This window comes from Salmo salar, chromosome ssa28 (assembly GCF_905237065.1).
Source record: "Salmo salar chromosome ssa28, Ssal_v3.1, whole genome shotgun sequence".
NCBI lineage: Eukaryota > Metazoa > Chordata > Actinopteri > Salmoniformes > Salmonidae > Salmo > Salmo salar.
Window position 1 is genome coordinate 32,040,424 of NC_059469.1, and position 19,904 is coordinate 32,060,327.

At 43.0% G+C, this 19,904-nt stretch overlaps 1 protein-coding gene across 6 annotated transcripts in view; it reads left to right on the forward strand.

The window, feature by feature from the left end:
• LOC106589900 (brain-specific angiogenesis inhibitor 1-associated protein 2) overlaps nt 1-19,904 on the forward strand; it is a 137,952-nt gene that overhangs the window by 66,649 nt on the left and 51,399 nt on the right. For 4 of the 6 annotated variants that reach the window (XM_014180319.2, XM_014180324.2, XM_014180321.2 and 1 more), the window contains 2 exons: nt 17,384-17,395; nt 17,944-18,005. In XM_014180319.2, coding sequence (XP_014035794.1) covers nt 17,384-17,395; nt 17,944-18,005 — 74 coding nt within the window. The remainder of the gene's footprint in view (nt 1-17,383; nt 17,396-17,943; nt 18,006-19,904) is intronic. The other 2 variants (XM_014180325.2, XM_014180320.2) reach the window with 1 other exon arrangement.

Consider the following 19,904-nt stretch of genomic DNA (forward strand, 5'->3'; position numbering starts at 1 on the left):
CAAACAGAGGAAAAAAATCACAAAGGCGGGGGCGGTCGGGTCACGCGCATAAGCCCAGAGTCCCTTGATCGGCCACTTGAGAAAGGCGATAATGTGTTTCAGCCTGGGGCTGGAATGACGACATTGTTTTTTCCCGGGCTCTGAGCGCCTATGGACGACGTGGGAAGTGTCACGTTAGAGCAGAGATCCTTAGTAAAAGATAGAGATGGAAAAGAAGTTCAAGAAATGGTCAGACAGGCCACTTCCTGTAAAGGAATCTCTCAGGTTTTGACCTGCCATTTGAGTTCTGTTATACTCACAGACACCATTCAAACAGTTTTAGAAACTTTAGGGTATTTTCTATCCATATGTAATAAGTATATGCATATTCTAGTTACTGGGTAGGAGTGGTAACCAGATTAAATCGGGTATGTTTTTTATCCAGCCGTGTCAATACTGCCCCCTAGCCCTATTAAGAACAAATTCTTATTTACACTGACGGCCTACCAGGGAACAGTGGGTTAACTTGTTTGTGTCGCTTTGCTTTATCTTGGCCAAGTCGCAGTTGTAAATGAGAACTTGTTCTCAACTGGCCTACCTGGTTAAATAAAGGTGAAATAAATTAAAATAAACAAACTGAATTGTTCAAGGGCAGAACGACAGATCTTTACCTTCTCAGCTCGGGGATTCGATCCAACAACCTTTCGGTTACTGGCCCAACACTCTAACCACTAGGCTACCTGCCGCCCCAAAAGTGGAGTGGAGTGGAGTGGAGTGGAGTGAAGTAGTCATCACCTCTTAATTGGGAACAGGAGGGGACTTAGCTGTAAATACAAATAGCAGATGCATTCCATTACAGCTGTGTCTTAGTAGATTTGGACAACGAGTTTCTTTATGAACGTAAACCTTCTTCAGGATCGGTGTCCCATCCACGGGATGGTTGAGCTAACGTAGGCTAATGCGATTAGCATGAGGTTGTAAGTAACAAGAACATTTCCCAGGACATAGACATATCTGATATGGGCAGAAAGCTTAAATTCTTGTTAATCTAACTGCACTGTCCAATTTATAGTAGATTTTGCAGTGAAATAATACAATGCTATTGTTTGAGGAGAGTGCACAATTTTGAACAAAGTTATTAATAAACAAATTAGGCACATTTGGGCAGTCATGACACAAAATTTTGAACAGAATTACGATGGTTCATTGGATCAGTCTAAAACTTCCCACATACACCGGTGCCATCTAGTGGCCGACATCTAAATTGCAACTGGGCTGGAATAATACATCGTCTTTCTCTTGCATTTCAAAGATGATGGTACAAAAAAAATATGAATTTAATTTAATAATATCCCAAAAATGCTCAACTATCACTCTTCACTCATAATCTCTATCCAACAATTTCACCAAGCCTCTCAACACAGAACCCCCATAATGCTCTGTGGCACAATCCCAATACAACTCACTAGGTTTATTCTCTGATCCTAATTCTATGATTTGATGGACAACATGTCAGTTCATACTGCAAAGCTTTGATTAGTTGGAGGACGTTCTCCGGAGTCATCATAATTACCATGTATGTCTATGGAAGGGGTGAGGCCTACGATCCTCCTAGGTTTTGTATTAAAGTCAATGTAGTCAGAGGAGGACTGAAGCTAGCTGTCTTCTGGCTACACCATTGATGCTACCCCAGACAGTGTTGTTGAAGTTACTGTAGACCTTCATTGCAAAACAGTGTATTTTTAAGCAATTATTTTGTGACATATGAATATATTTAGTATAGTTTAATATAAAAGGACTTGTTTCACTATTTTTATGAAATTTCACTGAGGAGGATGGTCCTCTTCCTCCTCCGAGGAGCCTCCACTGGTGCGCGCGCATGTCCATATTCCTCTAGCTAGAGAGAGCGGACACCTTGCAGCTAGCATGGCTCCACTAGATAGAAGAACATGGAAAAAAGGCTTCTTTGTTAGATTCAGGAAGGTTTTTGCTGGGCTGAAGCTTTGTCGACAGTAAGGAAATCAGTTGGGGGAGATAGATGGGATAGACAGAATTGGACAAACCCAGGGAGAATCTAATTCTGATCAGGTCAAAGGGGAAAAGTAGGGAGGGAGTTTATGCATCAGTGGATGTTGCATATACAATGCATTTAGAAGTGGATTAAATTATAACATTTTTCCGTCAATCTACTCTCAATACTCCATAATGACAAAGCAAAACAGGTTTTTAGACATTTTTGCAAATGTATAAAAAAACTCCATTAACCTTACATACTGTAGGTATTCAGACCCTTTACTCAGTACTTTGTTGATGCACCTTTTGGCAGTGGTTGATTACAGCCTCAAGTCTTGGGTATGACGCTACAAGCTTAGCACACCTATATTTCGGTAGTTTCTCCCATTCTTCTCTGCAGATCTTCTCAAGCTCTGTCAAGTTGGACAAGGAGCGTCGCTACACAGCTATTTTCAGGTCTCTCCAGAGACTATTCAGATCAGGTTCAACTCCGGGCTCTGGCTGGGCCACTCAAGGACATTCAGAGACTTGTCCTGAAGCCACTCCTGCGTTGTCTTGGCTGTGTGCTTAGGGTTGTTGTCCTGTTGGAAGGTGAACCTTCACCCCAGTCTGAGAACCTGAGCACTCTGGAGCAGGTTTTCATCAAGGATCTCTCTCTGTACTTTGTTCCGTTCATCTTTCCCTTGATCCTGACTAATCTCCCAGTCCCTGCCGCTGAAAAACAAACTCCAAGCGAGCTGTATTGTGCCTTTTACTGAGGAGTGGCCTCCGTCTGGCCACTCTACCATAAAGGCCTGATTGGTGGAGTGCTGCAGTGATGGCTGTCCTTCTGTAAGGTTCTCCCATCTCCACAGAGGAACTCTTGATCTCTGTCAGAGTGACCATTTGGGTTCTTGGTCACCTCCCTGACAATTCCTTCGACCTCATGGCTTGGTTTTTGCTCTGACATGCACTGTCAACTGTGAGACCTTATATCTCTCTATATATCACAGGTGTGTGCCTTTCCAAATCATGTCCAATCAATTGAATTTACCACAGGTGGACTCCAATCAAGTTGGAGAAAATCTCAAGGTTGATCAGTGGAAACAGGATGCACCTGAGCTCAATTTCGAGTCTCATAGCAAAGGGTCTGAATACTTTCTAAAAACCTGTTTTCGCTTTGTCGTTTATGAGTTATTGTGTGTAGATTGGTGAGGAAAACCTAATTTAATCTATTTTAGAATAAGGCTGTGAAGTAATAAAATGTGGATAAAGTAAAGGGGTCCGAATACTGTGTATATATACAGTACCGGTCAAAAGTTTGGACACCTACTCATTCAAGGGTTTTCTACATTGTAGAGTAATAGTGAAGACGACACAACTATGAAATAACACATGGAATTATGTAGTAACCCAATTTAAATTTTTTAACAAATTCAAAATGTTTTATATTTGAGGTTCTTCAAAGTTGCAACCCTTTGCCTTGACAGCTTTGCACACTCTTGACTTTCTCTCAACCAGCTTCATGAGGTAGTCACCGGGAATGCATTTAAATTAACAAGTGTGAGCGCTGTGATGAAACTGGCTCCCATGAAGACCGCCACAGGAAAGGAAGACCCAGACTTACCTTTGCTGCAGAGGATAAGTTCATTAGGAGTTACCAGCCTCAGAAATTGCAGCACAAATAAATGCTTCAGAGTTCAAATAACAGACACATCTCAACATCAACTCTTCAGAGGAGACCGCGTTAGTCAGGCCTTCATGGTCAAATCGCTACAAAGAAACCACTACCTTTTTTTCTTTTTTAAAATGTTTATTTATCCAGGCAAATAAGAACAACTTATTTACAATGACGGCCTACCCCGGCCAAACCCCGACGACGCTGGGCCAATTGTTCACCGCCCTATGGGACTCCCAATCACGTCCAGATGTGATACAGCCTGGAATCGAACCAGGGTCTGTAGTGACACCTCTTGCACTGAGAGACAGTGCCTTAGACCACTGCACCACTCGGGAGCCCAAACTACTAAAGGACGCCAATAAGAAGAGACTTGCTTGGGCCAAGAAACAGTGAGTGGTGTGAGTGTGTCCTCTAAAACCTGGCCTTGTTATGAGGACAGTGAAGGAGTTATTTTATTAGCCTGTCTGCTCCTCCATGGAAACGCCAGCCTGGCAGCACACACAGGGTAAATCCCAAATGACATGTGTGTCCCTATGTAGTGCACTACCTTTGACCAGGCCTCGTAAAGTTTTGGTCATAAGTAGTGCCCTACATAGGGTACTATATGGGAAGCAGTCGTTGTCTACTGGAGGCTTTTATTAGAGAGCTGTGAGGAGCATGAAGGGAGACAATCTGGTGGCCTGTCACACGCGCGCCGCATCAAATACAGTAAGCCCACTTGTTCACTGCCGGGCCAACACACACACACACACACACACACACACACACAGCTCTACATTTTGGGGACCTCTCTGGCTTTATCTGGCAATATTTCCTGACTTTTTCCTGCCTTCTAATTGTACTCTATCTCTGAGAAGTAAGGGAGACACAGTGAGGGTGAAACGGTTGACCCCTAGGTGACCCGGTTTCTGAGTGGTTGTTGAGTTCGGCGCTCGGTGTGTATGAGGAAACTGCAGCGCCAGCGAGAGTCTTCTTCCCCTTCCAAACATCATCACAAACACCTGGTCTCTAGTTCTCAGTAGATAACTCATTATTCTGCCTGAGACGACAACATGTTCTTGTATTTCTGATAGCAAATTAATGAATTTCAGCTCTATGCCCTTGGCTCTCTCGCTTTTAAGGCTGCCTAACAAATTACACCATTTAACCTTTACGTTGCACTACTTCTGACTAAGGCCCATAGGGAATCGGGTTCCATTTGGGACGAATCACACTGGAGATGGATGAAGAGGGAGGTAGAGAGAGAGGGAGGTAGAGAGAGAGAGAGAGGGAGGTAGAGAGAGAGAGGGAGGTAGAGAGAGAGAGAGGGAGGTAGAGAGAGAGGGAGGGAGGTAGAGAGAGAGGGAGGTAGCGAGAGAGGGGGGTAGAGAGAGAGGGAGGGAGGGAGGTAGAGAGGGAGGGAGGTAGAGATCACCTCAGACCTGGGCTCTGTGATCACAGCTCTCTGAGGGTCCTTAGAGAGAGAGAGGGAGAGGGGGAGGTAGAGAGAGAGAGGGGGAGGTAGAGGGAGAGAGGGAGGTAGAGAGATCACCTCAGACCTGGGCTCTGTGATCACAGCTCTCCGAGGGTCCATAGCTGTCTTTAGTATTTTAATCAAAGACGCAGCACTAACACCTGTTTTCTCTGGTAGCGTTCTCTCAACTCTTATCTGCCGTCAGTCTGTGAAACTCTTCTACTCATGTCTGTCAACTGAACATTTTTCAGTCATTTTTGTTGTTGTTGTAAGACTGAGAGGGAGGGAGAGAATTCACAGCTTGTCTGTGCTTCATAGCTGGTATGTGTGAAATCCACAAGCTTTGCCGATTGTTCTGTAGTTTAGTTTTTTTTCTTCCACTGCAGCAATAAGTGATGAAGTGTCAATATGCTTTCAACAGCCTGCTGGACTTTGTCAAATATGTCCTTGAGCTGGTATGCCACCCGTCCTCTGCCAGATAGTGACTTAATTAACCTGTTAATATAGTAGAATACTGGGCTCTGTGGTACACACGTGTGTACACACACACACACACACACACACACACACACACCTCCATGCCAACCAGTGAAGAGGAAAGGACGCAATGACCGACCTCTGTTCTGAATCACATAAAAGCCAATTACAAGCTATTTAAGAGCACCATGTACCCACTCCAGCAACAACCTTACTTTACACTGTTGTTCCCTCATGCTGAGTAGACCTGGAGTTTTCTCTGGGGGTTCAGTTATCTGTGAATGTGACGCTGTTCCTATGTGACTTTGTGACGTTGAGTCTTTCACATCAGCCTGTCCTCTCTGAGATTACTCTCATTCTCACCCAGCTCTTGGTGTGAATCTAACATTTCCGACTCTTTTCCCTCAGTCTCATCTCAGACGCTCATTCTCAGTTTCCCCAATTTGAGAATTAGCTAACATTTACATTTGAGTCATTTAGCAGATGTTCTTATCCAGAGCAACTTAGTTAGTGCATTCATCTTCAGATAGCTAGGTGGGACAACCACATCTCAGGTGTGGTAAGTACTTGTTTTCTCAATAGAGTAGCTATCAGCAAAGCCAGTGCTTTTGGGGAAAAGTCCAGTGCGACTGTTAGTTGACAAAAGTCAAGGGTGTTATTTTTTTTGTGGGGGGGGGGGGGGGTTCTATGGGATTATTAAAGATACTCTTTGAAGAGGTAGGGTTTCAGATGTTTTGGGAAGATGGGCAGGGATCTGGTGTCCTAGTGCCAGGGGGAAGCATGTTCCACCATTGGTGTTCCGGGACAGAGAAGAGCTTGGACTGGGCTGAGCCACAAACAACCCTTAACAACAACACTCTGTGACCATACACAAGAGGGGAGGGTAACACAAAACGTACTAATGTCTCTGGGTTTCGCTCTGTAGGACCAGAACCAGCGTCTGGAACACGTGTGTGTGTGTGTGTGTGTGTGTGTGTGTGTGTGTGTGTGTGTGTGTGTGTGTGTGTGTGTGTGTGTGTGTGTGTGTGTGACCTCTTGTGAAAAATACATAAACAAACCGTGGTAACGCCTGGTAATGATATGCTAGGTCTACTGTGTGTTCAGTCACTACTGCTAGGATGAACACTAGGCTCTACTTTCAGGTTATACGTCCTGTCTAGGAAACACACTAGGCTCTAGTATTAGGAAACACACTAGGCTCTACTTTTAGGTTATACGTCCTGTCTAGGAAACACACTAGGCTCTAGTATTAGGAAACACACTAGGCTCTACTTTCAGGTTATACGTCCTGTCTAGGGAAACACACTAGGCTCTAGTATTAGGAAACACACTAGGCTCTAGTATTAGGTTATATGTCCTGTCTAGGAAACACACTAGGCTCTAGTTTTAGGTTATACGTCCTGTCTAGGGAAACACACTAGGCTCTAGTATTAGGAAACACACTAGGCTCTACTTTTAGGTTATACGTCCTGTCTAGGGAAACACACTAGGCTCTAGTTTTAGGTTATACGTCCTGTCTAGGAAACACACTAGGCTCTAGTTTTAGGTTATACGTCCTGTCTAGGGAACACACTAGGCTCTAGTTTTAGGTTATACGTCCTGTCTAGGAAACACACTAGGCTCTACTTTTAGGTTATACGTCCTGTCTAGGGAACACACTAGGCTCTAGTTTTAGGTTATACGTCCTGTCTAGGAAACACACTAGGCTCTACTTTTAGGTTATACGTCCTGTCTAGGAAACACACTAGGCTCTAGTATTAGGTTATACGTCCTGTCTAGGAAACACACTAGGCTCTAGTATTAGGTTATACGTCCTGTCTAGGAAACACACTAGGCTCTACTTTTAGGTTATACATCCTGTCTAGGAAACACACTAGGCTCTACTTTTAGGTTATACGTCCTGTCTTCTCTCCCCGGGCTAGTAACATTTTCCTGTTTTGATGCAGAGATAAAAGTTTATAGAGCGTTAAACGACAACAAAATATTTCTCCAACATGTCTAGTTTTTCAAGACACTGACTCCTGAGCCGTGAACTGTGTCTATCCTTTTCTCCAGAGATGGTCTTTTGTCATTCACGCATTATAAACACAGTTATTTGTGTGTATTATAAATACACAAACACTTTTCTTTCTCTAATTACCTTTTTCACTCATCACTAGATTCTGAGAGCAACGTAATGAATGACAAACCGCTCCACGACCCCTAGAAGCCAATTGCGTCTTGTTGAAAGGGGAAAATAGAAGAGAAAAAAAGTGATTTACCAGGCTCTTGAGGGGACATCTTAAGAATCTAATCGATCGCAGTGGACAAGACAAATGGTGTACCAAATGACCTAATCCCTATACAGTGGACAAGACAAATGGTGTACCAAATTACCTAATCCCTATACAGTGGACAAGACAAATGGTGTACCAAATGACCTAATCCCAAAACAGTGGACAAGACAAATGGTGTACCAAATGACCTAATCCCTATACAGTGGACAAGACAAATGGTGTACCAAATGACCTAATCCCAAAACAGTGGACAAGACAAATGGTGTACCAAATGACCTAATCCCTATACAGTGGACAAGACAAATGGTGTACCAAATGACCTAATCCCTATACAGTGAACCCACTTCTTACCAGAGCCCTATGTTTAAGTTTTTATATCATTTAACGAGGCAAGTCAGTTAAGAACAAATTCTTATTTACAATGACAGTCTACACCGGCCAAACCCGGACCATGCTGGGCCAATTGTGCGCCGCCCTATGGGACTCCCAATCACAGCCCGGATGTGATACAGCCTGGATTCAAACCAGGGACTGTAGTGTCACCTCTTGCACTCAGATGCAGTGCCTTAGACTGCTGTGCCACTTGGGAGCCCATGCACAAGTACAGTGAAATGCCTTTCTTGCAAGCGTTAAACCCAACAATGCAGTAATCAATATCAATGTAGAACTAAAAATAGCATAAGGTAGAACAGAGTTCAGTACCATACTATATACAGGGTCAGTTAATACCATACTATATACAGGCTCAGTTAATACCATACTATATACAGGGTCAGTTAATACCATACTATATACAGGGTCAGTTAATACCATACTATATACAGGCTCAGTTAATACCATACTATATACAGGCTCAGTTAATACCATACTATATACAGGGTCAGTTAATACCATACTATATACAGGGTCAGTTAATACCATATTATATACAGGGTCAGTTTCAGTGCCATATTATATACAGGGTCAGTTTCAGTACCATATTATATACAGGGTCAGTTCAATACCATACTATATACAGGGTCAGTTCAATACCATACTATATACAGGGTCAGTTAATACCATACTATATACAGGGTCAGTTTCAGTACCATATTATATACAGGGTCAGTTTCAGTACCATATTATATACAGGGTCAGTTTCAGTACCATATTATATACAGGGTCAGTTTCAGTACCATACTATATACAGGCTCAGTTCAATACCATACTATATACAGGGTCAGTGTCAGTGCCATATTATATACAGGGTCAGTTCAATACCATACTATATACAGGGTCAGTTCAATACCATACTATATACAGGGTCAGTTAATACCATACTATATACAGGATCAGTTTCAATACCATATTATATACAGGGTCAGTTTCAGTACCATATTATATACAGGGTCAGTTCAATACCATACTATATACAGGGTCAGTTAATACCATATTATATACAGGGTCAGTTTCAATACCATATTATATACAGGGTCAGTTCAATACCATACTATATACAGGGTCAGTTAATACCATACTATATACAGGGTCAGTTCAATACCATACTATATACAGGGTCAGTTTCAGTACCATATTATATACAGGGTCAGTTCAATACCATACTATATACAGGGTCAGTTAATACCATATTATATACAGGGTCAGTTTCAGTACCATACTATATACAGGGTCAGTTCAATACCATACTATATACAGGGTCAGTTAATACCATACTATATACAGGATTAGTTTCAATACCATATTATATACAGGGTCAGTTTCAGTACCATATTATATACAGGGTCAGTTCAGTACCATACTATATACAGGGTCAGTTTCAGTACCATATTATATACAGGGTCAGTTTCAATACCATATTATATACAGGGTCAGTTTCAGTACCATATTATATACAGGGTCAGTTTCAGTACCATATTATATACAGGGTCAGTTTCAGTACCATATTATATACAGGGTCAGTTTCAGTACCATATTATATACAGGGTCAGTTTCAGTACCATACTATATACAGGCTCAGTTCAATACCATACTATATACAGGGTCAGTGTCAGTGCCATATTATATACAGGGTCAGTTCAATACCATACTATATACAGGGTCAGTTCAATACCATACTATATACAGGGTCAGTTAATACCATACTATATACAGGATTAGTTTCAATACCATATTATATACAGGGTCAGTTTCAGTACCATATTATATACAGGGTCAGTTCAATACCATACTATATACAGGGTCAGTTAATACCATATTATATACAGGGTCAGTTTCAGTACCATATTATATACAGGGTCAGTTCAGTACCATACTATATACAGGGTCAGTTTCAGTACCATATTATATACAGGGTCAGTTCAATACCATACTATATACAGGGTCAGTTTCAGTACCATATTATATACAGGGTCAGTTCAATACCATACTATATACAGGGTCAGTTAATACCATATTATATACAGGGTCAGTTTCAGTACCATACTATATACAGGGTCAGTTCAATACCATACTATATACAGGGTCAGTTAATACCATACTATATACAGGATTAGTTTCAATACCATATTATATACAGGGTCAGTTTCAGTACCATATTATATACAGGGTCAGTTCAATACCATACTATATACAGGGTCAGTTAATACCATATTATATACAGGGTCAGTTAATACCATATTATATACAGGGTCAGTTTCAGTACCATATTATATACAGGGTCAGTTCAATACCATATTATATACAGGGTCAGTTTCAGTACCATATTATATACAGGGTCAGTTCAATACCATACTATATACAGGGTCAGTTAATACCATATTATATACAGGGTCAGTTTCAGTACCATATTATATACAGGGTCAGTTCAATACCATATTATATACAGGGTCAGTTTCAGTACCATACTATATACAGGGTCAGTTTCAGTACCATATTATATACAGGGTCCGTTTCAGTACCATATTATATACAGGGTCAGTTCAATAGCATACTATATACAGGGTCAGTTAATACCATACTATATACAGGGTCAGTTAATACCATACCATATACAGGGTCAGTTAATACCATACCATATACAGGGTCAGTTAATACCATACTATATATACATGGTAAGTTAATACATGCTATATACAGGGTCAGTTTCAGTGCCATACTATATACAGGCTCAGTTAATACCATACTATATACAGGGTCAGTTCAATACCATACTATATGCAGGGTCAGTTAATACCATACTATATGCAGGGTCAGTTAATACCATACTATATATACATGGTAAGTTAATACATAATATATACAGGGTGAGTTTCAGTACCATACTATATACAGGGTCAGTTTCAGTACCATACTATATACAGGGTCAGTTTCAGTACCATACTATATACAGGGTCAGTTTCAGTGCCATACTATATACAGGGTCAGTTTCAGTGCCATATTATATACAGGGTCAGTTTCAGTGCCATACTATATACAGGGTCAGTTTCAGTGCCATACTATACACAGTGTCAGTTCAGTGCCATACTATATACAGGGTCAGTTCAATACCATACTATATACAGGGTCAGTTAATACCATACTATATACAGGGTCAGTTAATACCATACTATATACAGGGATCAGTTCAATACCGTACTATATACAGGGTCAGTTCAAACCATACTATATACAGGGTCAGTTAATACCATACTATATACAGGGTCAGTTAATACCATATTATATACAGGGTCAGTTCAATACCATACTATATACAGGGTCAGTTAATACCATATTATATACAAGGTCAGTTCAGTACCATACTATATACAGGGTCAATTCCTATACCGTATCTACAATGTGCAGGGATACTGGTGTGATGGGGGAATATGTATAGAGGTAAGGTGACTAGGCATCAGGATATATGATGTGTGTGTGTGTGTGTGTGTGTGCCCTGTGAGTGTGCATAGAGACAGGGTAAAAATGTAAATACAAGGTTCAACTCAGATAGCTAACATAATGGCTACACGGACCATTTAAACGGAACAAAAATATAAAAGGGACATGCAACAATTTCAAATGTTTTACTAATTTACAGTTCATATAAGGAAACCAGTCAATTGAAATTAATTGATTAGGCCCTAATCTATGGATTTCACATGACTAGGCAGGGGTGCAGGCTGGGAGGGCATAGGCCCACCCACTTGGGAGCCAAGCTCACCCACTGGGTAGCCAGACCCAGTCAATCAGAATACTGACAGAAATACTCCTCAGTTTCATCAGGTGTCTGGGTGGCTGGTCTCAGACGATCCCGCAGGTGAAGAAGCCGGATGTGGAGGTCCTGGGCTGGCGTGGTTACACTTCGTCTGCTCTAAAACGACGTTGGAGGCAGCTTATGACAAATTAACATTAAATTCTCTGGCAACAGCTCTGGGGGACGTTCCTGCAGTCAGCATGCCAATTGCACGCTCCCTCAACTTGAGACATCTGTTGAATTGTGTTGTGTGACACAACTGCACATTTTAGTGGCCTTTTATTTTACCCCGCACAGGGTGCACCTGTGTAATGATCATGCTGTTTAATCAGCTTCTTGATATGCCACACCTGTCAGATGGATGGATTATCTTGGCAAAGGAGAAATGCTCACTAACAGGGATGTAAACACATTTGTGCACAACATTTGAGAGAAATAAGCTTTTTTTTGTGCATATGGGACATTTATTGGATATTTTATTACAGTTAATGAAACATGGGACCAACACTTTACATGTTGGGTTTATATTTTTGTTCATTATAGTTAGATATTTAGCAGTCATATGGTTTTGGGGATAGATGCGCTTTAGGACCCTGTTGGCGTCAGACTTGATGCACCGGTACCGCTTGCTGTGCGGAAACAGAGAGAACATCTGTCTTTGGTGGCTGGAGTCTTTAATGATTTCCCTTCCTTTGACACCACCTGGTATACACTGAGTCTACAAAACATTAAGAACACGTGCTCTTTCCATGACATAGACTGACCGGGTCATTCCAGGTGAAAACTATGATCACTGATTTTTTTAAGTGTTAAATCCACTTCAGTCAGTGTAGATGAAGGGGAGGAGACAGATTAAATAGACAATTGAGAGCTGGATTGTGTATGTGTGCCATTCAGAGGGTGAATGGGAAAGACAAAAGATTTGAAGTGCCTTTTGAACGGGGTATGGTAATAGGTGCCAGACGCACCTGTTTGTGTCAAGAACTGCAACGCTGCTGAGTTTTTCATGCTCAGCAGTTTCCTGTGTGTATCAAGAACGTTCCACCACCCAAAGGACATCCAGCCAACTTGACACAACTGTGGGAAGTATTGGAGTCAACATGGGACAGAATCCCTGTGGAATGCTTTTGACACCTTGTAGAGTCCATCCCCCTACGAACTGAGGCTGTTCTGAGGGTAAAAAGAGAGGGGATACAATGCAATATTAGGAAGGTGTTCTTAATGTTTTGTACACTCAGTGTAGAGGTCTTGGATGGCCCTGGTCAAAAGTAGTGCATTATATAGGAAATAGGATGCCATTTGGGACCACAGGCCCTGAGTGGACAAGACGAAGCAGCTGGGACCATTAATCGTGTTAATTGTCTATTTTTTTAAGATGGGGCCCCACTAAGACCACAAAACAATACGCTTTAGTCTCTCTAAGCTTCAGATGTTGTTATCTGGGCTGATTATGGTTAAGAAGCTTAGGTACCCTGCTGGGACAGGAGAGAGAAACAGGCAGACCAATATTTCAGATGTCAGGATGGAGTAGCATTAGATTAGACAAACACAGGCACATAGCTGCGGGAAGTAGTTTCGGGGTGCTGTGATTTATTTATTTTTTGCTGGGGGGGTGCAGAGAAAGAAATGCCCTTGCTGAAAACGTCTATATCAGTCTGTTAATACAGGACTAGTAAAGGCCCAATGCACTGCTTTTATGAAGAAGAAAAAATGACTTAATGTATTTGAGTGTTGACCAGCATTTGTATCTTCAGTCTGTTAATTATCTCTACAAAACAGTTAATCTGATAATACTTGTGGAATATAAAAATACTTGCTTGATATGTTTTCCCGTTTTCTTGAAATATTTAGCAAATGCAACTTATTTCTATGAAAAATTGAAATGGTCTATTCATTCCTTTTCCCATGTTAGTAGACACACTTATCCAAAGCAACTTACAGTAGTGAGTGAGTGCATTTTTCATACCGGTCACCCGTGGGAATCAAACCCACAACCCTTGCGTTGCAAGCGTCTTCCTCTACCAAATGAGCCACAGCGTCACAAACCGCTTGATGGCTGAATGTATTCAATTACTGGATTGGTCATTGTTTTCTTCATGGTGATGGAAGGTCTACAGGTACAAACCAAGATGACCGGCCTATGTACAATACATTTACATGAAGTGGTTTTGTAAGGATGGTAATATTTTCTGTTATTTGATCAAGAAAAATATTTAATTAGATGTGGATGTTTTTGTATTTTTGTCCATAACTTTTTTGCCAAAGTGGAGATGCTGAAAATATGTTTTTGCCCATGCTACAAAAAAATATGTTTTTGCCCATGCGTCTATAATCGGTCTGCTAATACTTGTAAAGGCCCAGGGCACTACTTTTGTGAATTTTTAAAAATAAAAATATATATAAATTAAAAAACATTATTCTGATTTATCAGGGTGTGCAGCAGCACCGCTACTTCCCACAGCTATGATGTGCATCTGCTTGAACACACACACAGTAATCTTCATGTGATGTAGTCACATTGTTCAAAGCATGGTGCTGTTATATCCTACCTCCCCTTCATTTTGTTCCCGCCCACTAATCTAGTTAATCATGTTGCTGTATTTTATCCCTTGATGGAGAGTGGTATTATCATGGTGGGGGGGAGGAGGAGGAGGAGGAGGAGGAGGAGGAAGGTGGTTGATGGATGGACAGTGGTATTAGCATGGTGGGGGTGGAGGGGGGAGGAGGAGGAGGAGGAAGGTGGTTGATGGATGGACAGTGGTATTAGCATGGTGGAGGAGGAGGAGGAGGAAGGTGGTTGATGGATGGACAGTGGTATTATCATGGTGGGGGTGGAGGGAGGAGGAGGAGGAGGAGGAGGAAGGTGGTTGATGGATGGACAGTGGTATTATCATGGTGGGGGGAAAGGAGGAGGAGGAGGAGGAGGAGGAGGAAGGTGGTTGATGGATGGACAGTGGTATTAGCATGGTGGGGGTGGAGGGGGGAGGAGGAGGAGGAGGAAGGTGGTTGATGGATGGACAGTGGTATTAGCATGGTGGAGGAGGAGGAGGAGGAAGGTGGTTGTTGGATGGACAGTGGTATTATCATGGTGGGGGTGGAGGGAGGAGGAGGAGGAGGAGGAAGGTGGTGGTTGGATGGACAGTGGTATTGTCATGGTGGGGGTGGAGGGAGGAGGAGGAGGAGGAGGAAGGTGGTGGTTGGATGGACAGTGGTATTGTCATGGTGGGGGTGGAGGGAGGAGGAGGAGGAGGACGAGGAGGAAGGTGGTGGTTGGATGGACAGTGGTATTGTCATGGTGGGGGTGGAGGGAGGAGGAGGAGGACGAGGAGGAAGGTGGTGGTTGGATGGACAGTGGTATTAGCATGGAGGAGGAGGAGGAAGGTTGTTGATGGATGGACAGTGGTATTATCATGGTGGGGGTGGGAGGAGGAGGAGGAGGAGGAAGGTTGTTGATGGATGGACAGTGGTATTATCATGGTGGGGGTGGAAGGAGGAGGAGGAGGAAGGTGGTGGTTGGATGGACAGTGGTATTAGCATGGTGGGGGTGGAGGAGGAGGAGGAAGGTTGATGGATGGACAGTGGTATTAGCATGGTGGTGGAGGAGGAGGAGGAGGAAGGTGGTTGATGGATGGACAGTGGTATTAGCATGGTGGTGGAGGAGGAAGGTGGTTGATGGATGGACAGTGGTATTAGCATGGAGGGAGGAGGAGGAGGAGGAGGAAGATGGTTGATGGATGGACAGTGGTATTAGCATGGTGGGGGAGGAGGAGGAGGAAGGTGGTTGATGGATGGACAGTGGTATTAGCATGGTGGGAGGAGGAGGAGGAGGAGGAAGGTGGTTGATGGATGGACAGTGGTATTAGCATGGTGGGGGGGGAGGAGGAGGAGGAAGGTGGTTGATGGATGGACAGTGGTATTAGCATGGTGGGGGAGGAGGAGGAGGAGGAGGAGGAGGAAGGTGGTTGATGGATGGACAGTGGTATTAGCATGGTGGGAGGAGGAGGAGGAGGAGGAATGTGGATGATGGATAGAGGAAGTTGTAGGGTGGTGGGTGGACATTGTGATCCTCTGGTGGTCTCAGTGTGATGAATCAGCACTGTCCTCCTTGGCATGGAACCAGACCTATAAATGGTGCTATTATACAGGGTAGAGGGAGGGATGGGGAGTGGTGTGTGTATTCGTGCTTGTCCAATATGGAAAAATGTTGTGCTATGTTGCTCACTGATTGAGTTCAGTAAACGTGTCGATTCAGTGGAGACATATTGAGATACATTGTCATTTTCCCCTCGACAGCGAGGCCAGAGGTTCTTCATCGATTGATGAGATGGAGAGTGCTTTGGAAACCAGCCAAAACCAGACTGAGAGGTTGGAAGCTGACGCCGACATATTTATCTACCTCGCTGTGTTCCGCCTCAGGCAGTGGAATAACCACTGCTATGTTCCTACCCTGGCTTTCATAGGCATTCTGGATGGAATGAGGGGAGGGAGGCCTCTGTATGCCTTTCACTGTCCTTTTGTTAGGGGGATTGTACTGTACTGGCTATGCGCGTGTGTGTGTGTGTGTCCGTCTGTGTGTGGCTGGTTGGTTGGTTAAAGATTAAGTGTGTGTACTGTGCAGCTAACAATGTAATCGCTTCCCAAATAATGTCCTACCATCTTGTGTGTACTTTTAACACTTTTGCATTACATGCTGTTTTTGTGGATTTTAACACCTGAATCCGGTCCAATACTTGTTGGAAGGTTCCCATCCTTCCCTTCTCCTACATCCCCTTTTCACTTAGTCAGCTTGATGACCTTACCACTTCCTGATAAGCCTCTTTATGCTGTGATGTCATTAAAGAAAGACCGTTCTAGAATGTTCTCCTTAGTTCTATAGGAAGTATCAACCTATCCCCTTGGTTCTACCCTCACCTCCTTTCCTTCCCCACTTGTTTCATAACCACAGTTACTGACCTGTGAAAGACCTGAGTGACCACATAAATAATAGAATGGCTTAGGGCAGCATACTACTCACAGCGAGTAGGATGGCCTTAGATATTACAAATGGATAGTCAATTAATTCCAATAAATCATCACCTTGTGAATGTCTGCAAAGTCAATATTTGATTGAACACAATCGGTGTGTGTGTGGTGGGTAACCCATCGTGTGTCTCATTCCTATATCTGGGGACCTATTTGGAAACGGGTCTCGTCTCTGGGGTAGTTTGATCTGTCTCTGTCTCTCCAGGTCTTTTCTATCCGTTCGTCGCTCAAACTATATATTTTTGTTCCTTTTTTACAATGCATTGCATATTCAGAAGAGGCAGCATGTAGGTATCTTAAAACGAACGCATTTAATCTCCCTGGCTGCATGAATCACCCTTTACTCTCTCTCTCTTCTCTTCTCTTTTTGTTTTAGGCTTTTCTCTCGGTTCTGCTTTTTGTTTGGAGTATTTCTGTGTTTTATTTAGTGAAAAGCACTCGCTTTCTCTCTTAGTATAAAGATTGACAAATTCCTGTGTGGAACAAATTTTTATTTGTTTATATCTCATATGGAGTATTTGTATGTTCTCAATACTATTAATATGAAGCTAATATTATCATTGATACTTTGATTTACATTCTCTGTTTCTGTTGTGTTCTTGTTCTATTCCTTTTCAGTGTTTTTCAATTCCGTTTTGCTCGTGACTTGACTAACGTTCCATCCTGTTCATTATTCATCCTCCTCCTCTCCTCCCTTGTCTCCCTCCCTTTTTTTGTTTGGCTGCATGGTCTTGTTTTGCACGTTGATGTAGCTTTCAGCGACACCTTGGAAGATTTAATATAATTCTCTCTGTCTTTCTTCCCATTTTTCTTTCCCGGTCTGTCTTCTCTTTAGGGGACGTACTGTTTCAGATGGCTGAGGTCCACAGGCAGATCCAGATGCAGCTTGAAGATATGGTGAGGAGAACTGGATGATGAGGATGATGAATTTGTATTCGGATATTGAATTAGAATTTTATATTTTAGAATTTGTAATGCACAAATGTAATCATTGAATTCATAAATTGAACTTTTATTATTATTGCATTTAAAATTCTTTCAGTTTGATTGAATATTCAAATTAAATATGTAGATATTGCATTCATTGTCTGTTTATCAAAGTTTCACATATTCAACTTTTCAGATGCATTCAAATTCAGTTTCAAATTTAGTTCTCTATATTCAGACTCAAAACCAGAGATGACATCCTGGTACTTTTCCAGCCAGGAGAGGTAGAGGAGAACAGATAGAATCAAACGCTCTCTCTGGTAAACCCAAGCTACTGGCAGTTGCTGAAGCCAAAATGGCATGTTGAATTTATTTTCTTCCTGTGAATTTGGCACTACCGTTTGAACTGTTTTGGCTATAAGCTATTATAAGCCCATTCCTGAAAGGCAAGACTCTCTGGAACATGGACGTGCCTTCTGTCCCCTCTATGATGATCACAGGCCGCGCAGGACCAGTTACATGCTGACCACACTGCCCATGTTACAGGACCAGTTACATGCTGACCACACTGCCCATGTTACAGGACCAGTTACATGCTGACCACACTGCCCATGTTACAGGACCAGTTACATGCTGACCACACTGCCCATGTTACAGGACCAGTTACATGCTGACCACACTGCCCATGTTACAGGACCAGTTACACGCTGACCACACTGCCCATGTTACAGGACCAGTTACACGCTGACCACACTGCCCATGTTGCAGGACCAGTTACACGCTGACCACACTGCCCATGTTACAGGACCAGTTACATGCTGACCACACTGCCCATGTTACAGGACCAGTTACATGCTGACCACACTGCCCATGTTACAGGACCAGTTACATGCTGACCACACTGCCCATGTTGCAGGACCAGTTACATGCTGACCACACTGTCCATGTTACAGGACCAGTTACACGCTGACCACACTGCCCATGTTACAGGACCAGTTACATGCTGACCACACTGCCCATGTTACAGGACCAGTTACATGCTGACCACACTGCCCATGTTACAGGACCAGTTACATGCTGACCACACTTCCCATGTTACAGGACCAGTTACATGCTGACCACACTGCCCATGTTACAGGACCAGTTACATGCTGACCACACTTCCCATGTTACAGGACCAGTTACATGCTGACCACACTTCCCATGTTACAGGACCAGTTACATGCTGACCACACTGCCCATGTTACAGGACCAGTTACATGCTGACCACACTGCCCATGTTGCAGGACCAGTTACATGCTGACCACACTGTCCATGTTACAGGACCAGTTACATGCTGACCACACTTCCCATGTTACAGGACCAGTTACATGCTGACCACACTGCCCATGTTACAGGACCAGTTACATGCTGACCACACTGTCCATGTTGCAGGACCAGTTACATGCTGACCACACTGCCCATGTTACAGGACCAGTTACATGCTGACCACACTGTCCATGTTGCAGGACCAGTTACATGCTGACCACACTGCCCATGTTACAGGACCAGTTACATGCTGACCACACTGCCCATGTTACAGGACCAGTTACATGCTGACCACACTGCCCATGTTACAGGACCAGTTACATGCTGACCACACTGCCCATGTTACAGGACCAGTTACATGCTGACCACACTGCCCATGTTGCAGGACCAGTTACATGCTGACCACACTGTCCATGTTACAGGACCAGTTACACGCTGACCACACTGCCCATGTTGCAGGACCAGTTACATGCTGACCACACTTCCCATGTTACAGGACCAGTTACATGCTGACCACACTGCCCATGTTACAGGACCAGTTACATGCTGACCACACTGTCC